Consider the following 20613-nt stretch of genomic DNA (forward strand, 5'->3'; position numbering starts at 1 on the left):
ATAAATGCTTAGCTATCTTCATTTTAATTTATGTGAAGTAATTTAAAATAATAAAATTAAAATACTTAATTTAATTATAAATCTGAATATAAATATTTTTGAAGAAAAATAATATAAATACACGAAAGCTACTCAAAATTAACAAGCTAATAATTCAAAATATTTTATCAATAAATCGAGAAACTATAATGAAAGATTTCTCTCTAGAATAGGACAGATTAAGGCCCTGTCTTATCATGAAAATTATATCTTTGAGAGTTAAAGTTGGAGGTGGAGTTGTTTTTGAAATTTTGTGATAGAAATAGAAGTGAAAAAAAAAGTTTTACTTATTTTTACTTTTCCGAATATAATTTGAAATTTTCATGGCTAAACACATACTGTTTTCACTAAAGTGAAATAATTTTTTTTAAAAAAAATTAAAAAATTTCATGATCAAACGGTTACTATATACTTAATGCTAAAGGCATATTTGGTGTGAGGAATAAGAGTTGACTTGTTTGGTTCAAATAAAATTATAGAATAATTAGTTATATCGGGATGACTTGTTTTCCAATTAAATGAGCTCTTAAAAGAATGCTTTTCCCCGCAATTCACGTTACTATTTCTTTGTCATTTTCATAAATGTGAATTACTTAACAATCTATCAAATACAAATTCCATCTTTTTGATTGAACTGAAAAAAGCAAACTATGAAATTAATGCTTTCAATCTATCGCTATTTTTCATTATAGCTAGTTTAGCTGTCATCTTCTGTCTGCTGTACAAGAATTTAATTGGACACCTTATGTTGATTTTGATTTGAGAGAAAATTGATAAATAATATGATGTGTTGTTACCCCTTTTCTACTTTGAATTTTTCATCACTTACAAGTCTTTATTCTATCATTTGAATCCATGACTTCTAGTTCGGTCACAAGTATAACAACAACTTTATCATTTACGTCAAACTCACTCACCACATGAAATTATTTATATTAAAGAAAAACTACTAAGATTGTACACACTATAATAAACATTCTAATATTCATTGTAAGAATTCATCACTAGAAATTTAAGTAAGAAAAGCCACAATTTTAGAAAGAATTAAGCATAAAGAAAAGGAACCAAAAATAGTAAGTAGTAGTATGAAATAAATGTGTGGACCATAATTCATAAGATATGTTAACAGGTGTTAAATCCATAAAGCATCGTTTAATTAAATTATTTAATATTACAGTTAAATTAACTATACAAATAAGTTTGTTTTGTTGCTTCCAGTTCAGTGGATCGATGCTTCCACGTAACTTTTTGCATAACAAATATTTTAAGCAATATAGTCGTCAATAGTAATTTAGGAAACTAACTTTTTTACCTTCATATCAAATAGTGGTAAAGTCGGCGCATATGCTATACTTCTCGAACCTCACTTATAAAATTTCACTAGTTATCTTATTGTTGCTATAACCTTTATAACTACTGGATTTTTTATGACAAGTGAACCAACAATTCTTACCTTTTGAGTGAGCACAATTAAACGATGCTATAGCTCTCAAATTACATAGGAAGAGATAAACCGCACTCGACATGTCTCGTGCAATGAGCTCGACCAGGAAAGCATGTAGATGATTTCAAACCTTAGGCTCGCAAATTACATAGGAAGAGATAAACAGTACTAGATAAGTCTCGTGCAATGAGCTTGACCAGGAAAGCATATTGATGTTTTCAAACCTTAGGCTCGCAAATTACATAGGAAGAAATAAACCATACTAGACAAGTCTCGTGCAATGAGCTCGACCAAGAAAGCATATAGATAGTTTCAAACCTTAGAACCCCTCCCCGAGATTTCTCGCTCAACCAACTCGCTACCCTCGTTGGCAATAGATCATCACACATCTTTTCATGATCTCTTTTGCTTTTTTTAATCTTCCAAAATGTATGGATTGAAAGAGACAATTGCTTCAATTTCAAACAAAGAACAAACATGTGGATTCCCAAACTATTTGAGTGTAAGTGACGTTTAGGTAAAAGACAATTACTTAGTTCTCATATCTTGATTTGTCATACTGGGCAAATAATTATCAAACAGAATAGAAAAATATGCTTCTTTGTTACTGTTACTATAAATAAGATTACATCAGTACTGAAACTATGACACTAATTCTATTCAAATTAGTAATCTACAAGTGCTAACAATTGGATCTTTACATAAACTATTTTGAGCAACCAAATATAAAACTGTGCACAGTACTGTTGGAAACAATACATTTGCCACTGGAATAATTTGGTAAATTTGAGGAGTGATTTATCAGAATTGTTTCTCAACTGTAACAACAACATGAATATTCTAACAAGTCTTCGTTACTGGCTCGAATGATACTGTCCACCTCTAAGTACTGATACTGATCTCTTTTGTGTCTCGATGATATGCTCTGCACTGTATGCAATGGAAGGTGGCAATTCAAGATCCACGCGGCAAGTATGACTAACTCTGGAATATTATTTTCTGCATTAGGACGGCCAAAATGCTTCCCAGGGATATGTTGATGACATTGACAACATCATTGTTGAGCTGAACATTAAGGGACAAAAAAACGTGAGCGGGTTACTTAACATCTCAGAGTAAATATTAAGGCCTCTACTCAGAAAACTACATACCCAACGAAATCCTTCTTTCTCTTGAAGTGAAGCGCCTATTAGACTTTCACCAAAGTTTGCTATCTGCGCGGCTATTACACATATTGCAGCCCCTGGTATACTAATCTGGAAACAACTTTTCCGATAAGTATATGGAATAGGTATTCCTCAAAGTTGAATCAAAGCAATAAACGAAAAAATGAAGATAGTAAAATGAACGGTATGGTATTTGTCTCTCCACACAGGCAAGATAAAGCTATATATGTAGTGAATGTTTCCACAGCTAACTGATCCAAAACAAAAATCAAATAAAGATACTCTAGATGGGCTAACACTATAGAAATTCCCCGGCCTTGGGTTGCTCAGCCCTAAATATTGCCCAAAACATCCGCCAATCAGGTAACACAACGGAAGGATTTACTTTTCCGCCAAATAACCCATTTCCAAGTATATTCAACAACAACAACAACATATACCCAGTGAGTACCACAAGGGGGGTCTGGGGAGGGTAGATTGTACGCGGACGTTACCCCTACCTCTTGGAGGTAGAAAGGATGTTTCCGAAAATTCCTAGTATATTCTGATAGAAAAATAGTTAGTGCCCTCTTTGCTCAGAAACAAAACGTATATTTAGCGTTCACATTAAAGAAGTACCAAAATCACAGTATTTTTATAGTTAAAATATTTTAAGTGTCTGAGGGGGGGACATGATAGCAAAGTACAAACTACATGCAAGCAAGTACTTCTTTTAAAATCGCTACATAAGCTCCCACCAAACTATCATAACACAAAACTTGAGCTACCAAGAAACATAAGATCACTACAAATAATAATTACTCCAGCCTACACATCATAACGCGAAAAATTCCATATGTTCAAACAAATCCTAAAAGGGAAAAGAGAAAATAGGATCGCTAAAACAATAAAAACCGCTCAGTTTATGCTTTTATAGTTCAGTCAACGAGGTTTCAAAAGGATACATTTTACAGTTAAAAATACTACAAAATCACTGGTAACTTGGAGAAATAGAGTGACATGAGACTGACAACCTTCTATCTTGGGCAGATTTTGATACTGATAGACATAACTACAACAACAACAAACCTAGTGTGATCCCACAAGTGGGGTCTGGAGAGTAGAGTTCACGCAGACTTTACCCATACTTTGTGAGGTAGAGAGGCTGTTTCCGATAGACCCTCAACTCAAGAAAAACATTTCAAAGCAGGTATGAAAAATACAGTGGAAGAAGTGAAAGAAGCTCTGATGAAAATACTACGAAAAGAGATATATTGACAACAAAAATAGTGACAGAACTGATACGCATGACTATCCACATTAATTGAGGGTATAAAAAATACTTCAACCACACAAATACTTTCCCCGTCCACTATTACTTCTCCATATGCTAAAAATACATCTTCACTTTTACTTCTCATTTTTAACATATCAAGAAACGTATAAATTTCCATGTTTTATCCTCAACATTGATTACTTATTCCCCAGACCTAATGCTAAACATCAATTAAGATTGTGTAAATACTCAATCATTACTTCTTAAGGGGCGTGCAAAGTCCAAACTGGACAAGTAAAAGTGATAAGAGGGATATATTTTATGTTGGTGCAGCAAACAGGTGATCCTTCCACGCAACCTCAAGCAATAGGCAAAAGGTCCCTTTCAAACATCAAACCTGCTTATCCAGCCAAAACAGTGCCCACTGTTAGCCCAACACTTCATTCTACAACTAACTACCAATAACAATATTCTATAACAACTACTCTCTATGACACTTCATATTTTTGTCCCCAAACTTTTCTCAAGCACTTCGTAACACCTAAAATTCTTTTCTGGCCTCAATCTGGACAATTTTAGACCTCCTGGGACTAGAAAGTTAATCATAGAATAGCATCCTGACGTAAAAAAAATTCAACATGTATTTTTTCTTTCCATATCCTTCATCATATTATTGACTAGTATCTCCAGGTTATCCCAAATTCCCAATACATAAGAGAGAATCGAAACCATAAGCAAAAAGTTCTCAAAACTTAGAAAGGTTCATGGAAGGCATACCTGACCCGTTAGAAAACCAAAAGAAGCAAGAAGAACTGAAGCAAGAAACCCAGCAAAGGTTCCCTCAGCACTCACAGCGCCTTCAGTACCCCGAGGCACTACCTTGAACGTGGTGACAAGATACCTGCAATTGTTGTACATGTACTCAGCAGAAATTTCTTAAAGAGAGTCATCCTACTAATGACAGTATTGAACAGTTAAAAGCAAAAAGTGGTCTGAGTTTCTTATGATCCTCTTCCAAAGGAGATAACTTTCTAGCTAGTACTATTGAAAATTGACATGAACTACAAATAGCAGCCTACTGAAGTGTTAGTTACAGAGATTATAACATACCTAAGATGAAAACTAAATCACATAAAAATTGCAACACTGACAGACAATTCTAGCATCCAATGGTGTGGCCTAGTGGTCAGTGAAGTGGGTGCAACCTTGGAACAAAGGTTCACATCTTAGCAGAGACAAAAAACTGTGTGCAACCTGGCCCGGGAACCACCATTACGTATAAAAGTATATTGATTGGCAATTCTAGCAAATTAAGACACTTTACCAGCTCCTTGAGTTTTGAAAGGACAACCCAGTTTATATAATAAGGGTTGCTGTAATTGAAGAATGTAATTCCCAGTTTATATAAAAAGGGCTGCTGTTTCCAGTTCATCAAATTCTTAACAGTTAGCCGGAGATTGAAGAGGCTGTACTCACGTAGTTTTACCATATGCCTTTCCTATCTCGCTGGAGACAGTGTCGCTCAACTTAGTACAGAAACTGGCTACAAATGCAAGTTCCCACAAGCGAGTAAATGCCTCCCCACCAACACCATTAATTGATAAAAATGCACAAACACAACCGGCTGCACTGGAGCCTATCACGCTTCCAGGTCCTCTCCTTCCTTTTCTCTTCTCTGCAACCCCTTGAGCCTCTTTCTGAGCCATTTTCACCTTAGTCGCAGCTGTGCCCTGTTTGGTTTAACTTATTAGTCCAGGTTTCCTAACATCTTTAATCAGAATCATCAGCCTAAGAAGGAGAAAATATACCAATAATATCCATCATTATTTCTAGTTGAAAGACATCCTAGAAGTTATCTATGTTGGAGAGTCTGACCATCTCATCTACAAGATTAAGCTGTTAGAGAAAACACGCACTTATTATCTTATTACATTCTTAACACGTCCCCTCACATACGGGCAGATTTTAATGGGTGGCAGTGTGATTGACAGGACCTTTGCTTGCTTTGATAACATGTTAAGAAATGGATTCTTGGGCCTAACTCAACCTAAAAGCTAGCTCGAGAGTGAGGAGGATTGCCCAAACCATACAAGGAGTCTAGGAATCTCATACTCATCGATTTGTATATTGCTCTTCCAACAACCCCCTCATGCCCAGACCATTTCCCAGGCTGGAGCTTTCACATTCCCAAGCTAGCTTTTGGGTTTAAGTTAGGCCCGACACCCATTTCTTTGACATGGTATCTAAGCTAGGGCCATCCAATGTGGCACCTAGATCAATTTGGGGTTGGAGGAGTACCCGGTCCATAGACGCACACGCTTTAGTGGGTCTGGGCGTGGTGGGGGGTTCCAGAGAAATATACCACATTGGCGAGGACAAGACTCCTAGCTTGGGCAATCCTGCTCTCTTTGAGCTAGTTTTTGGGGTGTGACATAGGTTCAAGACCTAATTTACCAATCTAGACCGGTTAATTTTCTTGTGTGATTACGCGGTTCCACTAATCTATCAATAGGATGCAATTTCTCCTTCTTTTCAGTTTCTTCTTTTACTTATATCAACTAAACAAATTGAATATTTTAGCTTAATTTTTGCATTGATCTGAAATGTATATAAGCATAAATTATTCTTCCTAGTTCTTCCCATGTTCTCTCAGATAATTAAATGGGATAAAACATAATGCATAAAGTACAATCCTCAAATTAATACTAGCACAAAAAAAGTTCAATTTTTTTACTTACAATAACAAAATACATAGCAACAAGAAGAAATCCAGAAGAACCAAAAGCTCTCCATGTAAGATTCCCAAGCAAGAAAGCAGCACCAATACCAGAAATCGACAAACCAGTAACCAAAAGTGGAGAACCCAAAGTAAAAATAATTAAATTACTCAACAAAGCAGATTGCCACGTGGGTGGTGAAGATTGGACCAATTCAATTACTCTATCAACAACTGATGCTTGTACTTTGATTAATGACGATGATGTTCTTGACATTTTCTGATGATGTTTAGGGTTGTTTATAGTTGACAATTTTGGAAATTGGTTAAATGGGGTTTGGAGATTTGATGTTAAAAATGGAAAGTTTGGTTCTTTTTGATAATGGAGAAGTAGTGATGGAAGTCTTGGTGATGAAAGACTTGAAAGTGCCATTTTTTATTATTAAGGTTTTTGAGGTTCAAACGTACGAGTTAAGACTCCGGAATTTGGGGAGTGTCAATAAACCGTGGGTTACTGGCACTAAGGTTGTTGTTGGGGTAATTTGCACACTGGTCCTTTGGATTTAGAGTCGGAAAATTAACATAAATTTCAACCTTATTAAAATTATTTACATTCTCTTATTTTTTAATTACTTTATTCTCTCTCGAGATTCATATATATATAACAAGACCGACATATACATAAAAACCTTTATATATAACAAGATCGATTCATATACATAACAAGTATGACAATGCCGACATATACATAACAAAATCGATTTATATACATAATAGGCATTGACGGATCCAAAAATTTATTTCTGGGGGTTTGAAAAAATAAAAATATAAATGTGTGAATACGTCAATAAAATATAATTTCAAGGTATAGCAGCTGTACATGCGTCCTTTTTTTTTATTATTTATTATAACAGTTGTGCAAAACAAATTTTCAAAAATGAAGAACCACTCAACTATCCAACAATCTTGTTTTCAGGTGGTTCAAAATTAATATATATACATAAATATAGATTTTCTATGTTATATATACAACGTAATTTTTTATCCAGGAGTTCGGCTGAACCCCCTGAATACCACGTGGGTCCGCCTCCGATAACAGGGCAAAGCTATGCATATATATTTTTAGAGAAAAATAGAATTTTTGTAATATGTTTGGAGAGATGAGATTTTTTATAATAAGTAAAACTTAAGTTATGGATTTGTGTAATTTTTAGTTTAGAATTTGTGTGTCATTTGTAAACCCAACATGTTAAAAATGAAGAGACTGTTTCTGATAGACTCTTTGTTCGAGATTAAATAATATAGGAAAAAAATATAATATAAGAATAGGAAATAAAAGATAATAACAAAATAACATAAAATAACAAATAACAATAATAACAAAAACAAAATTAGCACCGAATAACACCACCAAGAATCTATTAGAAACTACAAACAACATCCAAAAGCTTCGAGAACAAAACAGATATTATTGTTGCCAGTGACGAAAGAGATATTAGACACAAAACAGAATAACACCACCAACAGTCTATATATTATGCCTTGGAGAAACAGATATTAGACACAGGGCTGAACCCACGTGGTTGTCAGAGGCATCCGAATCCATTGTATATATAAGGTAGAAAATCTATATTTATGTATATATATTAAATTGGAACCACCTAAATTGAGGATATTAGATAGCTTAGTGGCATTGATTGGAGCGTAGGTTGTCATTTTTAAAATTAATTCACTGTTTTGCTACTACAATGAAATTTTTGCTTCTCTGAACCAAGCTTGGTTGGCCTAGTGGCTTAAGCAAGTGTCGGGGTTCGATTCCCACCTTGTGCATGCAACAACCAATTGACTAATGGCAAACCCTTAAATGGAGTTCAAATCCGTGGAGGATTAGTGCTTAGCCTGTCGGGCTGGGATACCTTGAGAAATTCAAAAAAAAAATAAAAAAATCTTTGCTTCTCGAACATAAATATCTATTTGTTTAATTTTATATAAGTTTAAACGCTTTTAAAAATCATGTCCAAAATTAGAGACCACAAATATTAGCTAAACTTATTCAATATTTAATTTTATATATAAGTTTAAACACCTTTAAAAGCCATATCTAAAATTAGAGACCACAAATGTTTGAATTAAGTTATTATGGCTAAAAAAAAAAAATAACTCACCTCACCTGCTATCCTCTTTTTCTTATCCACTCTTAACTATACAGTGCTACAATTTTCCTGAGAAGCAAGAATGGCTGTACAATGCGCTTCATCTTCTGTAATATTTGCCTCACATTCACCTTCAAAATCTCTCTCTTCTTCACACAATAAGACCCTTTTCTTGGGTTTCTCCCTCGTTTCTAAGCCTTCCATTGTGGTAGCCAACACACATCGAGCTACTCAAATTCGTTGCCAAGAAAAGACAGCAGATCTTATTCCTCTTGAACAACGATGGATGTTTGAAGAATCTGATTTCAATGGCCCTGTAATTGTTTACTACTCTTTTCTTTTATCTTTTTGTTATTTAACTGGTAAAGTTGCTGTCATATGATAATGCTGCCCGCCCTTCTAGGAACTCCCATGCATAGAGGGAGCTTTAGTGTACTGGGCTGTCATTTAGTATTTGATTTGATTTTGTCAGTTTTGCTATGGATTTTTTTTTTGGGGGGGTTATTGTGAAAATTGAGGATTTTACAGACCACCCTTTCCTCTTCTGTATTTAGTTTTCGACACTAAACGTGTAAAAGACTTCGACTTTCGTCTTAATTTGGTGTTTAGTTGGACTTTGCTTGATTTGTTTTGAGCAAGTTGTTGCTAAGTTTGTGATTTAGCGGAAAAATATAGGTGAGAGTTGAAAACTTAGGTTGTTGGGACAAATACCATGCTTCGTTTGGTTGGAAAACAAGTTATCCCGGGATTAGCTATTCCGTGATTAGTTATCCCACCCTCAAGGAGGGGGTAAAAAACACAGTACAATTCTGGGATAACTCATCCGGCAATTAGTTATCCCAACCAAACATGGGATAAACTCCTCTTCTAAATTAATCCTGGGATTTGTTATCCTTATCCCTCCTACAAAACGACCCCAATCATTGAGAATCAAGAATTGAGCTAAACTTCCAGTTAGTTATTTTAGAGACACATTTACCTGTTGCGCCAGAACCTCAACATTGTCATCTTTGAGTGTTTTTTATTTTCACCGTGGAGTTTTTTTGTTATCTCGTCCACAATATATAACTCGACGTGGTAAGCTGCAGAATACAGACTACCACAAAATCTGCTGTGCATTTCTTCTTTAATCCCGACTACGTATGTACAGTACCTCAAAGGTTCTTTTGATACCTGAAATACAAGATGACAAGGGCCATAATCAAACTAGTGTATAGCAATAATCACCAACTTGTGGCGCTTAACAGCTCTGGCAGCATTAAATGAAAAAAAGAAGAAGGAGAGGGGGAGGCTCTGGGAAATCTTTTGAACAGTAAAACTTAACAAAGGACCAACTTTTTGGGTTATTATAGTTTGGTGATTCTACATATCTTTTGATCTTAACGAGTATGAATAGAAGAGTTTTTATCTAATGGATGTCACTGCATTGCTGAAGCAAGAATGGGAATGCTGTACATGTGATTCAGATGATTACGGTATTGCAAGTAATGGTTTCTTCTTTCTGCCTCCAGGACATTTGGAATAAAACATGGTATCCCAAGGCTGCAGACCATGTGAACACAGACAAAACTTGGTACATTGTTGATGCCACCGATAAAATTCTTGGAAGATTGGCATCAACTATAGCGATACATATCAGAGGGAAGGATCTGGCAACATACACTCCAAGTGTGGACATGGGTGCATTTGTAATAGTGGTATGTTCCTGTGCTAAATGCTTGTTCATTTCTCTGCATTCTGATTAGTGCTTCACACTTTCAGGTTCTATTATGGCCTCATGATTCTTAAAAGAATATCAGACAGGCATCACTTCAAAGAAAAAAAAAGATTATATTACATGTAGTCTTAAAAGACTTTGATAGTAGGTAAAAGGCCATGAAACTATGACGTTGGAATTGAATCATTTCCCTTTACATTATCATGATAAGTGGCTACTCCACCATAACTTTATGCTAGTACGTGCATCACCGGAAGGTATTTACATTTTGCAATGTTATTTCCTTTTTCATATTTGTCGAGGTGGAAATGTTCATTCTCTTCTAGTTCCCCGAGCTTATGTAGACTATGTCAGTTTAAAATTTGAATTTATATACGTTTCATTTGGGAAATTTTGCACCACTTTTGTGCTCTTCTAATTTTCTATCCAAGCAAACTTTAAGATTTCATCCCTTCAGAGGCATGTTTTTGAAAACGGTAACAGGTCCCTTAGGGGACTTCTGATTATAAAAAAACTTATGATTTCCAAACAGTTCGATCATTATATCAGTATGAAATTGATTTTGATATGCGCCACAAGTTTTTGTAACGACAATTACGCAGTTCCCTGCATCTATAAGTTTCATAAGAAAGGAATGTGATTTCTATTTCGAGTCCACCGCGTCTCCTTATCCTTTCTCATTTGCTCCTAGCTGAATAGTGTTGATTAAGAACATGAGTTTTCATTATGCATATTTTATGTTCAACTATGTCGAGATCTTTTTGTACGTAAGAATTTTGGTGATGCTCATTTCTGGTCCATTCCCTCAATTTATCTCTTTGCTGAGATGGACTTCGAGTGAAGACACTTTTAATGTCGACTTCCCAATGTCAACTAAGCAGTATATTTTAATATTTGCTTTTTCTCTGTGTCTTTTCATCATTGCCTTGGTGATTTCAATGGTAAACTTATCACACATTTGGTTTATTGTCTGAGGATTGTTCTTTGTAATTGTACATCTAAAGGTTAATGCTGAGAAGGTTGCTGTATCTGGGAAGAAGAGGACCCAAAAGCTTTACAGGAGGCACTCAGGGAGACCCGGTGGGATGAAAGTAGAAACTTTTGATCAACTTCAACAAAGAATTCCAGAAAGAATTATTGAGCATGCTGTCCGCGGCATGCTCCCAAAAGGGAGGGTAAGTCTGCTATTCTGCATTTATGTTTGTGGAGATTCTATTCATACGACAACCTGTATGCAGGTTTCTTTCTTACGTAGTTACATTAATTAAAGTGTATTTTTGGTGTAAAGAAGAGGGTATAGATGAAGTAGAACAGTTAGTAGACTTGTTAGGCACTTTGTAAGTATTATTACTTTCCCTTGTAATTTTTCTGAAGGTTGTCGGCACTCCCTTATCGCTGAAGAATAAAACTTTTAACTTTCTCAAAAGAAAAATTTAAGGCGAGGAAATATAAGAGGCAATATATACATATCATGTTGGACTAGAAGAATCAGATTTTGGAACTCCTGTAGAGTAACTACGTCTCCTCCAGTATTCTGTCTCCCAATTATTAAGGACCATAAATGAGTTGTAAGTCTATGAACAGAGGTTTGCTAATCGCTGGTACAAAATGAGTTAGTAGATGTTTTACCTTTGATGTTATTTCAATTGTGCATACTTTAGGTTTTCTTGTATGTATAGGAAAAAAGGTATCTTGCAAGCTCGTGTTCTTATGCATCAGGATTGTTCTGTGCATCTAAGTTGCTTAGACTCTTCACTTCCAGTACTGCATCCTATCTCGACACGACATTAGGTGTGGGATCTATACTGGATGTGGTCATTTGTTGTTGGGTACTTTAACCAAAATCGACGGAAATTCTGGATAGATACAATGGTTTTTGCAATTAAAACAAAAGCTAAGTTGAACTTGGAGAAAATGGAATACCTTGTATACAAAAATTTCTATGTTAATATCTCAATCTGAGATTTTCCTCTTGATCAACATTTCTCCTAGGAATACCTTGTAAGTTTTCGACGTAACTCTCATAATTTAGACATACAACACTATTTTTAGATATTTGAATTATTTTAGCCGAATCTCCCCCACCCGTATCTGTACTTGGATCCATACCGAATCTTAAAATTTAGATAATGAAGGATCTGACTTCTAGATCTGCACCCGTATTGGACACCTGCACCCAAGCGATGAATTTCTTTGCTGGATCTTAGTAACAATATGGTCCACTTTTGCCCATCCTTGTATTAACTTACGCAGCTCCATGAGATTACAAACAACTGCTATTTGTTGTAAAGGCTTGACAAGAGAGAGTAGGAAGGAAAATGATGAGAGGAAAACAATTTTCTTCTGGTTTACTAACCCTCCCTCCCTAGACCCCACGTGTGGGATTACACTAAATATGTTGTTGTTCCAAACAAGAGATGACATATACACTCTTTTCTCATTTTCTCTTCTTTTCCGCTACGCAACACTAAATATGTTGTTGTTGTTGTTCACTTTTCTGTTTGTGCAGCTTGGTAGACAATTATTTAACCATCTTAAAGTGTATGAGGGTCCAGACCATCCTCATGAAGCGCAGAAACCAATCGAGTTGCCTATACGAGACAAGAGGATACAGATGCAACGGTGAACTCCAGTTAACATGAAATGTCATGGAGAGATCAGCCTGCAGCTTCTCATTTCCAATTTCCAGCCTTTTTTTTTTTGGTTTAACGGGCATAAACTTCACCATTTAACACCATTTCTGCTCCTGTCATTCACCATATACTTTTAATGCTTTATTCGGGAGGCTATCTAAGTACAAGTTAATTTGCCTCCCTCTTGTCTGTGTAGGTTTGTTAAGCAAATGAGTATTCATCTTCAGGTTTCAGTTTAGTATGCGAAATTCACAATATTTGAACTCCATTTGTAGTTAATACAGGCCGGTTCAGTCCAGAAGGCCTAGCCTCAATTTTATCTTCATCATCACTTAATTTCATAGATGAAGAAGATGGTGCAATAGCCTCAATTTTTCTTTTCTTTCCTCAAGTTATTTACATAATCCAAAATCTCTTGCTAGATGGTCAGATATAGTCGAGTTGCATGGACATTACTGTCTCCATTACTAATTAGTTGTCGCCCTTACTCAAAATAGATATTCCTCATCATTTTACAAAACTAAAGCATAATTACTTGTTTTCTTAACGGGGAGTGCAAGCAAAAATGGTGACAACTATTTAGAAGCGGAGAGAGTATATGTGAAGAAAAGGAGTAGAATGTGGAGGATAGAGGAGATAGAGCTGCATTTAGGTTTTTAAATTAATGTTGTACTCTGCATCCACAACTCTTATTTAGATTTAGGCTGTTCCTCTACTCTTCAGAGTCACACACAACTCATATTTGGTACAAATATACATTTTTAACAGCAGGGTGTTTAGGATATCAATGGTTAAGATTTGTGCATCAAAGAGGAGCTGATTCAAAATGTGATGAGCCTTTTCATCTGGGTGAGTGCAATAGCTTCAAGTTCATATTCGGCCCATCTCGTAAGAATGTGCCAAGAACAAAACCAAAGAAACGCTATTTAGATGCAACGTCTCAGGATTTTCTAGAAGTTCCCAATGCCATAAGTCCTCTGGTTTACTCCTGCTAGCGCGCGCGCAGCAACTAAGTTGGATTGACAGTAGAAATTCTCCAACTTGTGTCAATGACATGAGTGTTTTTCCAGGTTGGCATATCAGAACTTTCAAAAAGTTCCCAATTCCACATGCAAGTTATTGGTGTTGTTGATTAATATAGGACGAAATATAACAACATTAATATTGGCAAACACATTTTGATAGAAGCAAAACCAACAGCGTTGGCAAACACATTTTGAAACCATAACTGGCAAGTTAATAAAAAACAACAACATACCCAGTTTATTCCCACAAAGTGAGGTCTGGGGAGGGTAAAGTATACATAGTTCATACCACTACCTCATATGAAGTAGAGAGGCTATTTCTGATAGACCCCCGGCTCAAGGGAGACTGTTTTCGATAGACCCCCAACTCAGGACAGATAACAGTACGTTCAAACGAACAAATGAAAGACATAAAAACACACAACAAAAATGGGATACACACTGCTAGATAATAAAGAAAACAAGACACCCACAAGGTACGTAATTCTATAAACTATCTATTCAAAATCAAAGACATCACCATAACACCACGAACAAGCAACTACAGGCGTAGATACAATTAAAAACACTCCTAACTACCACTAAACAAAAGCACTCTTAACTACCACTACGGACGAACTCCAAGACTTGATCAAATCTAAACAAAATACTAAATAAGTAATTTCGGAGAGATCAAACTTTCCGTATAAACGAATCCTCCAATGTAGAAACGACCTGCAGGCAACAATTCAAATGGCCCTTTGGATGTCACCCATTATTATATAAACCCTTTCTGTAGAAGAGTAGCACTTCACCATCGGCAAACATATATTTCGGTATGGTGAATACTAAATGGGTGTCCCGTATAGTGAATAATTTAGTCCAAGATTCTTTGACACCATACTCTTTCATTACCCATAACTTAAAAGTGCCCTCCTCAGTATCTCCTGGGCAAGTACAATAAGCACAAAGCATTCCTTCTAATACTGAAACACCACATGTTACCTCCACCCTATAGGAAATACTGCAAATTCCCTCCGGCAACGATATCTCTCCATACACCTCATTTGATATATTAAACGAAATCATAAAATACTTGGATAAATCATTCACACAGAGCCAATGAAATTCACCGTCCTCAGGGCCCATCCTATGGCGAAATCCATGAGGATGGTTGTAAATAATCCTCGAAGAACCACATTTTAGTGCAAGAATTTTGTTGAGTGGTCTGCAACTAAAGCTACGGTTGTGAAGCATAAGAATCTTATAGTCATCACTAGTCGAGTCATATCTCAATCCATAAGTGGTACTGCTTGCGTCTGGAAATTCATGATTAGGAAGTTGTACTAATTCATTTGTGGATGGGTTCCACAGTAAATGATCATTGTAATGCCAAAGAAGAACCAAGCCATCATAACAGCATAATACTGTGTAGTCAGTAGGCTGTTTTGCCAGCTTTTGTAATGACGAAGAAAAAGAAGAAGAATAATATGAAGTCGTACGAGTACCAGGGTGCATTTGAGCGATAAGAATTTTTTTATTGTTCTTGGCATGATGGTAATGTTTCTCCTTAAATTTTGGATGGGAGATCAACGTGTTACAAGATTTCGAAATACATTTGAATCGAAGAAGAGATTGGACAGGTAACCTGATGAGAATTTCCACTATTATTTTCTCTGGCAAGTAGATTTCCAGTGCTTTTAACATCTGGAAACATCATCTTCTTCTTCGTCTTTCCAATGGAAAAACAGTCAAAACGAAGTAGTGATTTCAAAAGTTTAGCGTTTTCTCCCATGGGTTCAGAGGCAGATCCAGGATTTGGACTCTCCTGGTGTCAAATAAACTTAACAATGGATCCGGAGAGAGGTGGCCGGTGAGGCTGCGACCGTGACCTTTGCCGACGATGTCAACAAATCCGGGTAGCAGCAGCAAAGACCAAAAAAGCAGAGAGCAATATTCAATAGTTTTTTTTTTTTTAATTTGAGGAGAGAGAATAAAATTATGCACTTTCTAATATAAATATTAACTATTAATATTTGAAAAAAAAAAAATCAATATAATTACTATTAATACATATATAAAAAAAGGGCTGCCAACACCTTGGGGCAGCAAATGTGATGCTCTACCACTCCGATCAAACAATTCTTCATTCTTATGGGTGACATGTTAATTATTTGACTATATCCGTATATATATATATATATGTATGTATATATAGAGAGAGCTTCCGTTGAAGTTTGCAGATGGCGTGAGACCCTCACCGTTCTTAATAGATCTGCCCCTGCATGGGTTCCTCAAGTACATATTAGGTATTTCTATAGTAAAACTTTTTTCCTGTTTCTTCGTATTTTCTATTAGGGTTTCTGTTTTGATTTTTTTAACTTGTTTTACTTTTAAAATAAAATTAAGGGTTTCTATTTTGATTTTTTAACTTGTTTTACTTTTAAAATAAAATTAATCGTTATGAATGTATTTACACTATAGTGAATGTCTATCAAGAATATAGATAAGATCTATCAAGATCTAGTTGATACGTAATAGGATATGAAATATCTATTTTTAGAGAGAAACTAGGAGTATTTTCTTCTATAAATAGAGGGGGTTTGTTTATTGTATTCTCAATCTTACGATCTCTCATCCCTCAAGAGAATAAAGAATCCACCTCTCTTCTCTCTATTTATTAACATATTATCAGAACGAGTCTCTAATAACTGAGAAATTAATCACTAACCGCTGGATGCTTTCTCTCCACTGCGTGCTCCAAAGAAGTAAAACACAAAATTAAGGTAAGATATGCAATTAATAAATGGTAAGATGAATTGCCCACTCACAAGAATAAAATACTAATAATATGCTGCCATCACATTAGTTCTAGTTGATTTTGAAAGTTTGTTTACAATACTTTGGCAGCTTTCATAATCAATTTTCAAGTTTCTTCATAGTGCTTTTGCACCAGGTAACGAGTACATACGTACTCTCCAAGATTTTTTTTTATCATGTTTAAATTATTTCTAATTGAGCTGCACTATTATATTCTGGACTATTATGTCACTAATCGAGGATAATATGGTGGATTGAATAATCATCACACCAAAAAGACATCAGGATAGAGTCCTGATGCATCATGATGAAGATATTGGGTTTAAGTCCCATCAATTTATGCCTAAGACGTTTTTATATGGATAAGACGTTAAGTATGAATCTCAATGTACCATACTGATGATATTATGATGTCTAAGGCAAAATAATGAGTATTTGGTGAAAAGTCATGAAATCCAATCCATTGAATATGCTCCATTTCATAAAGCGAATGTGGTAGCAATATATGATAAGTCTGAAATATGACAACTTACTTCATTCTTAAAGTGTATTAGGTAGCAGTGCGTAATATATCTGAAAGCAGACAAGTGATCGAATGCACGGATATAAGCGTGGAGGAACAATATGATAATAATCATCAAAAGTGATAATATTTTTACACGCTTATTATGATTATAAGATATGTTAGAGAAATCTCTCTACAACCATATATATGCCTCTATTTGCTCTTGAATTAGCAATATCTTAAAAGAGGGTATAAGCTATCAGAATTTGATAAGCTTAAGGCACGATTATATTCCATTCCTGGTGAATGAGAAGCTTATTAATGCAAACGTGCACTTGATTGTAATGGTATCACAACTTACCTCTGAATGAGGAAGAATAATTGAGAAGAGTTATTTAGAAATCTACTTATGAAGTAGTAAATTCAAAAATTTATTCATGTAATAGTAAATCTGAAATTTACTAAAGTAAAAAGTACATGTCATGGTAAACTTGAAGTTTGCTAGAATAAAAGTTCATAAATTGACATGAACGATTGCGACATCCCAAAGATGTGCATACTGAGTATTGAACATATATTGAAGAAAAAAAAGATTTTCATTACTTTTAATGTTACTTGTTCTCATGATATGTTGGTTGGACCAACTAATTTTGGGATTGGATCCCTTAAAATCTGAAAAAGTATAAAGGGTGAATAGGGGCCCGTTCACCTATCGTGTGATATATTGAAAAAATGCATCAATAAGATGATCACATGTACATTCATTGTCAACCTGCGTTTGACATTCATAAAGTTGCTTGCTCAATAACATTGAGTTAAAAACATAACTTTCAGATTGTATAATCAAGACAATTCATCTTGATGATGGTGGTTTGACATTGACTGCCTTCGATAAATAGCTAAATCATTGCTAATGAGAACAAAACTTCATGTGTTAGTCTGAAATATGATACGTTGCATACAATAGCACTTGTATGCATTAGACCAATAAATTATGATTAATTCCCCTCAAGGTTGGTTCTGAATTAGTTTTCCTAACATAAGGGGAGATTATAAGCAGCTATAAAATATGTTAGGAATTATCATCAGATCCTCATTCAAAAGATAATTCAAGTTAAATGCCGAAAACATCTCATATTTAAGCTGTAAGTGTTCCTATTTTGTGTCTCTAAAGGACAGAGTCTACGCATGCATGAAGCATGGTAGACCAATCGATTCCACATAAAATAATCCTTGAAAAGGATAAGGAGCAAATAGTTGTTGACACCTAATTTTTGCTCTCCACAACTACGTTTAATCTCGGGTTTCTTCGATTTTCAAATAAAATCACAACAATTATTTTTTTCAAATAAACGCATTTTAAAATATGCATTTGGGTTAAATTTATCATTTAAGTGATAATTATATATTTTTATATTTGAATATACGGGATTGTATAAATGATGTCATTTAAATGAACATTTTCATCAAAATTGGACTTTAAATCAAGGATTATTTAGAAAATAAATATAAATAATTAAATCTTGATTTAAATGTAATTTATTCTTACAAATAATCTATTTGGAGAAATACTTGTTTAATTTTATCAAATCAAAAAGCTCAGGATTAAACAATGTGTTAATTCGTATAGAATTTTGATTTGATTTAGTCCATCTATTATATTCGACTATAATTGAAATCAAATTGGCCCCAATAGCAATGCAATTGGCCAAATTGATTTTCAATTTGGCCAAAACTTAAATGAATTGGTCTAATCCCCAATTCCCATAACCTAATTAACCCCAATCCCAATTTTAAACCCATTTTCAAAACCCAACCGCCCCGGGCCCAATTCTCTTCAGCAACAAAACAACAGCCAGCCCAATGATTCACACTGACCCGGCCCTCTTATCTCCTTATTCTTCAATAGCAGCACCCAAACAGTGGACAACAATAATCCACGATAACACCAGCAATCTCAATACCCCCAACCCATCTTTGACCCGAATCCGATAATCCTAACCCAAAATCCGGCTACCCATGCCCGAACTGATCCGAGTTCATCATGAAACAGCCCAAGGTTACGATAACAACAATAGTTTCAGCAAAAATCCTGCCCAAGAATCTTCTAGAAAGAGGCTAGGTGATAGCCCTCAACGTTCCAAAAAAACCTAGCTGTCAAGAATCCGTTCTCGGTTGTTAGGATTATACCATAAAGGTACGTATATGCCCCTTTTCCATTGGTTGAAGAAAATCCATTCCCCTAAATTTTCTCAATTTCAAAATACGATTGGTGAGCCGGAGGATCTTTTTGGTTTTAAATTCAAAATGTCCTATTTCGAAAATCTCTAAAATACCCAATTCTATCTTCTATATAAAGACCTCATGGAGTCACTATTCAGTGGTGGGAAATTCTGGGTCTTCTTTCTCTTCTTCAAGGGGAGGTTAGGGTTCCTTGGTAGAAATTTTTGGGTTCCTTTTCCCTCTTTTAGGAAGGGTTCAGAATTTTGGTTTAGAAAATTCTAGAGTTTTCTCTCAGGAGGGAGAACTTTGGTTTGGAGAATTTTGAGGTTTTTCTTCTCTTTCTGGGTGGAGGTGGAAGCTCGGAGGGTTTGAAAATTAAGGATTTTTTTTAGCTGAGGGTTAGAGATGGGGGTCTCAAAAAATTTCATAGAAATACGGGAGTCCAAAATCTGAGAGGGGTTTGAAGGGGTTGTTCGAGAAAAATTTCTGAGGTTTTTGAGTTCGAGAATTGGATCTTGGTTCAAAAGAAAAGATTTTTCTAGGGAAATTTTAATCGAAAGCCTAAGGGGCTTCAAAATCTTTAAGAGGAAAAAGCAAAAAGACGTTCTATGGGTGGTCGATGTCGCGAGTCTCTGATAGCGACGATTTTTCTGATAGCTCGTCGTCCTGTTTTGCTATCCCAAAAGAGGTAAATACACCTTCCTTTTAATTTTATTTTATTTTGCTATCATTTTCTTCTTCGTAATTCCAATTCTGTTTGTTGGGAACTGATCGCTGTAGACGACCTTAGGCTCATAGGTTTTGTTTGAATCAATATGCTGGCTGTTGTTGTGTCTATAATGTTGGTAATATGACTTTTGTTGTGTCTATAATGTTGGTAATATGACTTTTGTTAAGTTATTTTAAATCATCTTCCAGCTTGTTATTGTGTATGGTGA

General features: G+C 35.2%; 3 protein-coding genes across 3 annotated transcripts; 1 reads left to right on the forward strand and 2 right to left on the reverse strand.

Annotated features, from left to right (window-relative positions):
- Positions 1–2067: 2067 nt before the first annotated feature.
- Positions 2068–7163, reverse strand: LOC107878570 (protein VTE6, chloroplastic). The gene is made up of 5 exons (XM_016725609.2): positions 6643–7163; positions 5381–5634; positions 4682–4805; positions 2635–2739; positions 2068–2548 (listed from the first exon to the last, which is right to left on the reverse strand). The coding sequence occupies exons 1-5, from the start codon at positions 7051–7053 to the stop codon at positions 2462–2464; spliced, it is 981 nt and encodes a 326-aa protein (XP_016581095.2). The 5' UTR covers positions 7054–7163; the 3' UTR covers positions 2068–2461.
- A 1475-nt stretch (positions 7164–8638) lies between these two features.
- LOC107878571 (50S ribosomal protein L13, chloroplastic) lies at positions 8639–13421 on the forward strand. The gene is made up of 4 exons (XM_016725610.2): positions 8639–9089; positions 10285–10470; positions 11495–11665; positions 13000–13421. Exons 1-4 carry the CDS (start codon positions 8856–8858, stop codon positions 13114–13116), a joined length of 708 nt encoding a protein of 235 aa, XP_016581096.1. The 5' UTR covers positions 8639–8855; the 3' UTR covers positions 13117–13421.
- Positions 13422–13765: 344 nt separating this feature from the next.
- On the reverse strand, positions 13766–16121 carry LOC107877377 (F-box protein CPR1). Its single transcript, XM_016724031.2, has one exon. The coding sequence runs from the start codon at positions 15832–15834 to the stop codon at positions 14896–14898; it is 939 nt and encodes a 312-aa protein (XP_016579517.1). The 5' UTR covers positions 15835–16121; the 3' UTR covers positions 13766–14895.
- Positions 16122–20613: the final 4492 nt, after the last annotated feature.

The sequence above is a fragment of the Capsicum annuum genome, chromosome 7 (assembly GCF_002878395.1).
Source record: "Capsicum annuum cultivar UCD-10X-F1 chromosome 7, UCD10Xv1.1, whole genome shotgun sequence".
In the NCBI taxonomy this organism is placed as follows: Eukaryota; Viridiplantae; Streptophyta; class Magnoliopsida; order Solanales; family Solanaceae; genus Capsicum; species Capsicum annuum.

Bases quoted from the DNA above. Each gene is read 5' to 3' on its own strand.
- LOC107877377 (XM_016724031.2), bottom strand. From the start codon at position 15,834: ATGTTAAAAGCACTGGAAATCTACTTGCCAGAGAAAATAATAGTGGAA.
- LOC107878571 (XM_016725610.2), top strand. From the start codon at position 8,856: ATGGCTGTACAATGCGCTTCATCTTCTGTAATATTTGCCTCACATTCA. The intron at 9,090-10,284 runs GTAATTGTTTAC...TTCTGCCTCCAG, and splicing joins AATCTGATTTCAATGGCCCT to GACATTTGGAATAAAACATG. The intron at 10,471-11,494 runs GTATGTTCCTGT...GTACATCTAAAG, and splicing joins TGGGTGCATTTGTAATAGTG to GTTAATGCTGAGAAGGTTGC.
- LOC107878570 (XM_016725609.2), bottom strand. From the start codon at position 7,053: ATGGCACTTTCAAGTCTTTCATCACCAAGACTTCCATCACTACTTCTC. The intron at 5,635-6,642 runs GTAAGTAAAAAA...TAAACCAAACAG, and splicing joins TTGCTATGTATTTTGTTATT to GGCACAGCTGCGACTAAGGT. The intron at 2,549-2,634 runs GTATGTAGTTTT...CTTAATGTTCAG, and splicing joins AGAAAGAAGGATTTCGTTGG to CTCAACAATGATGTTGTCAA.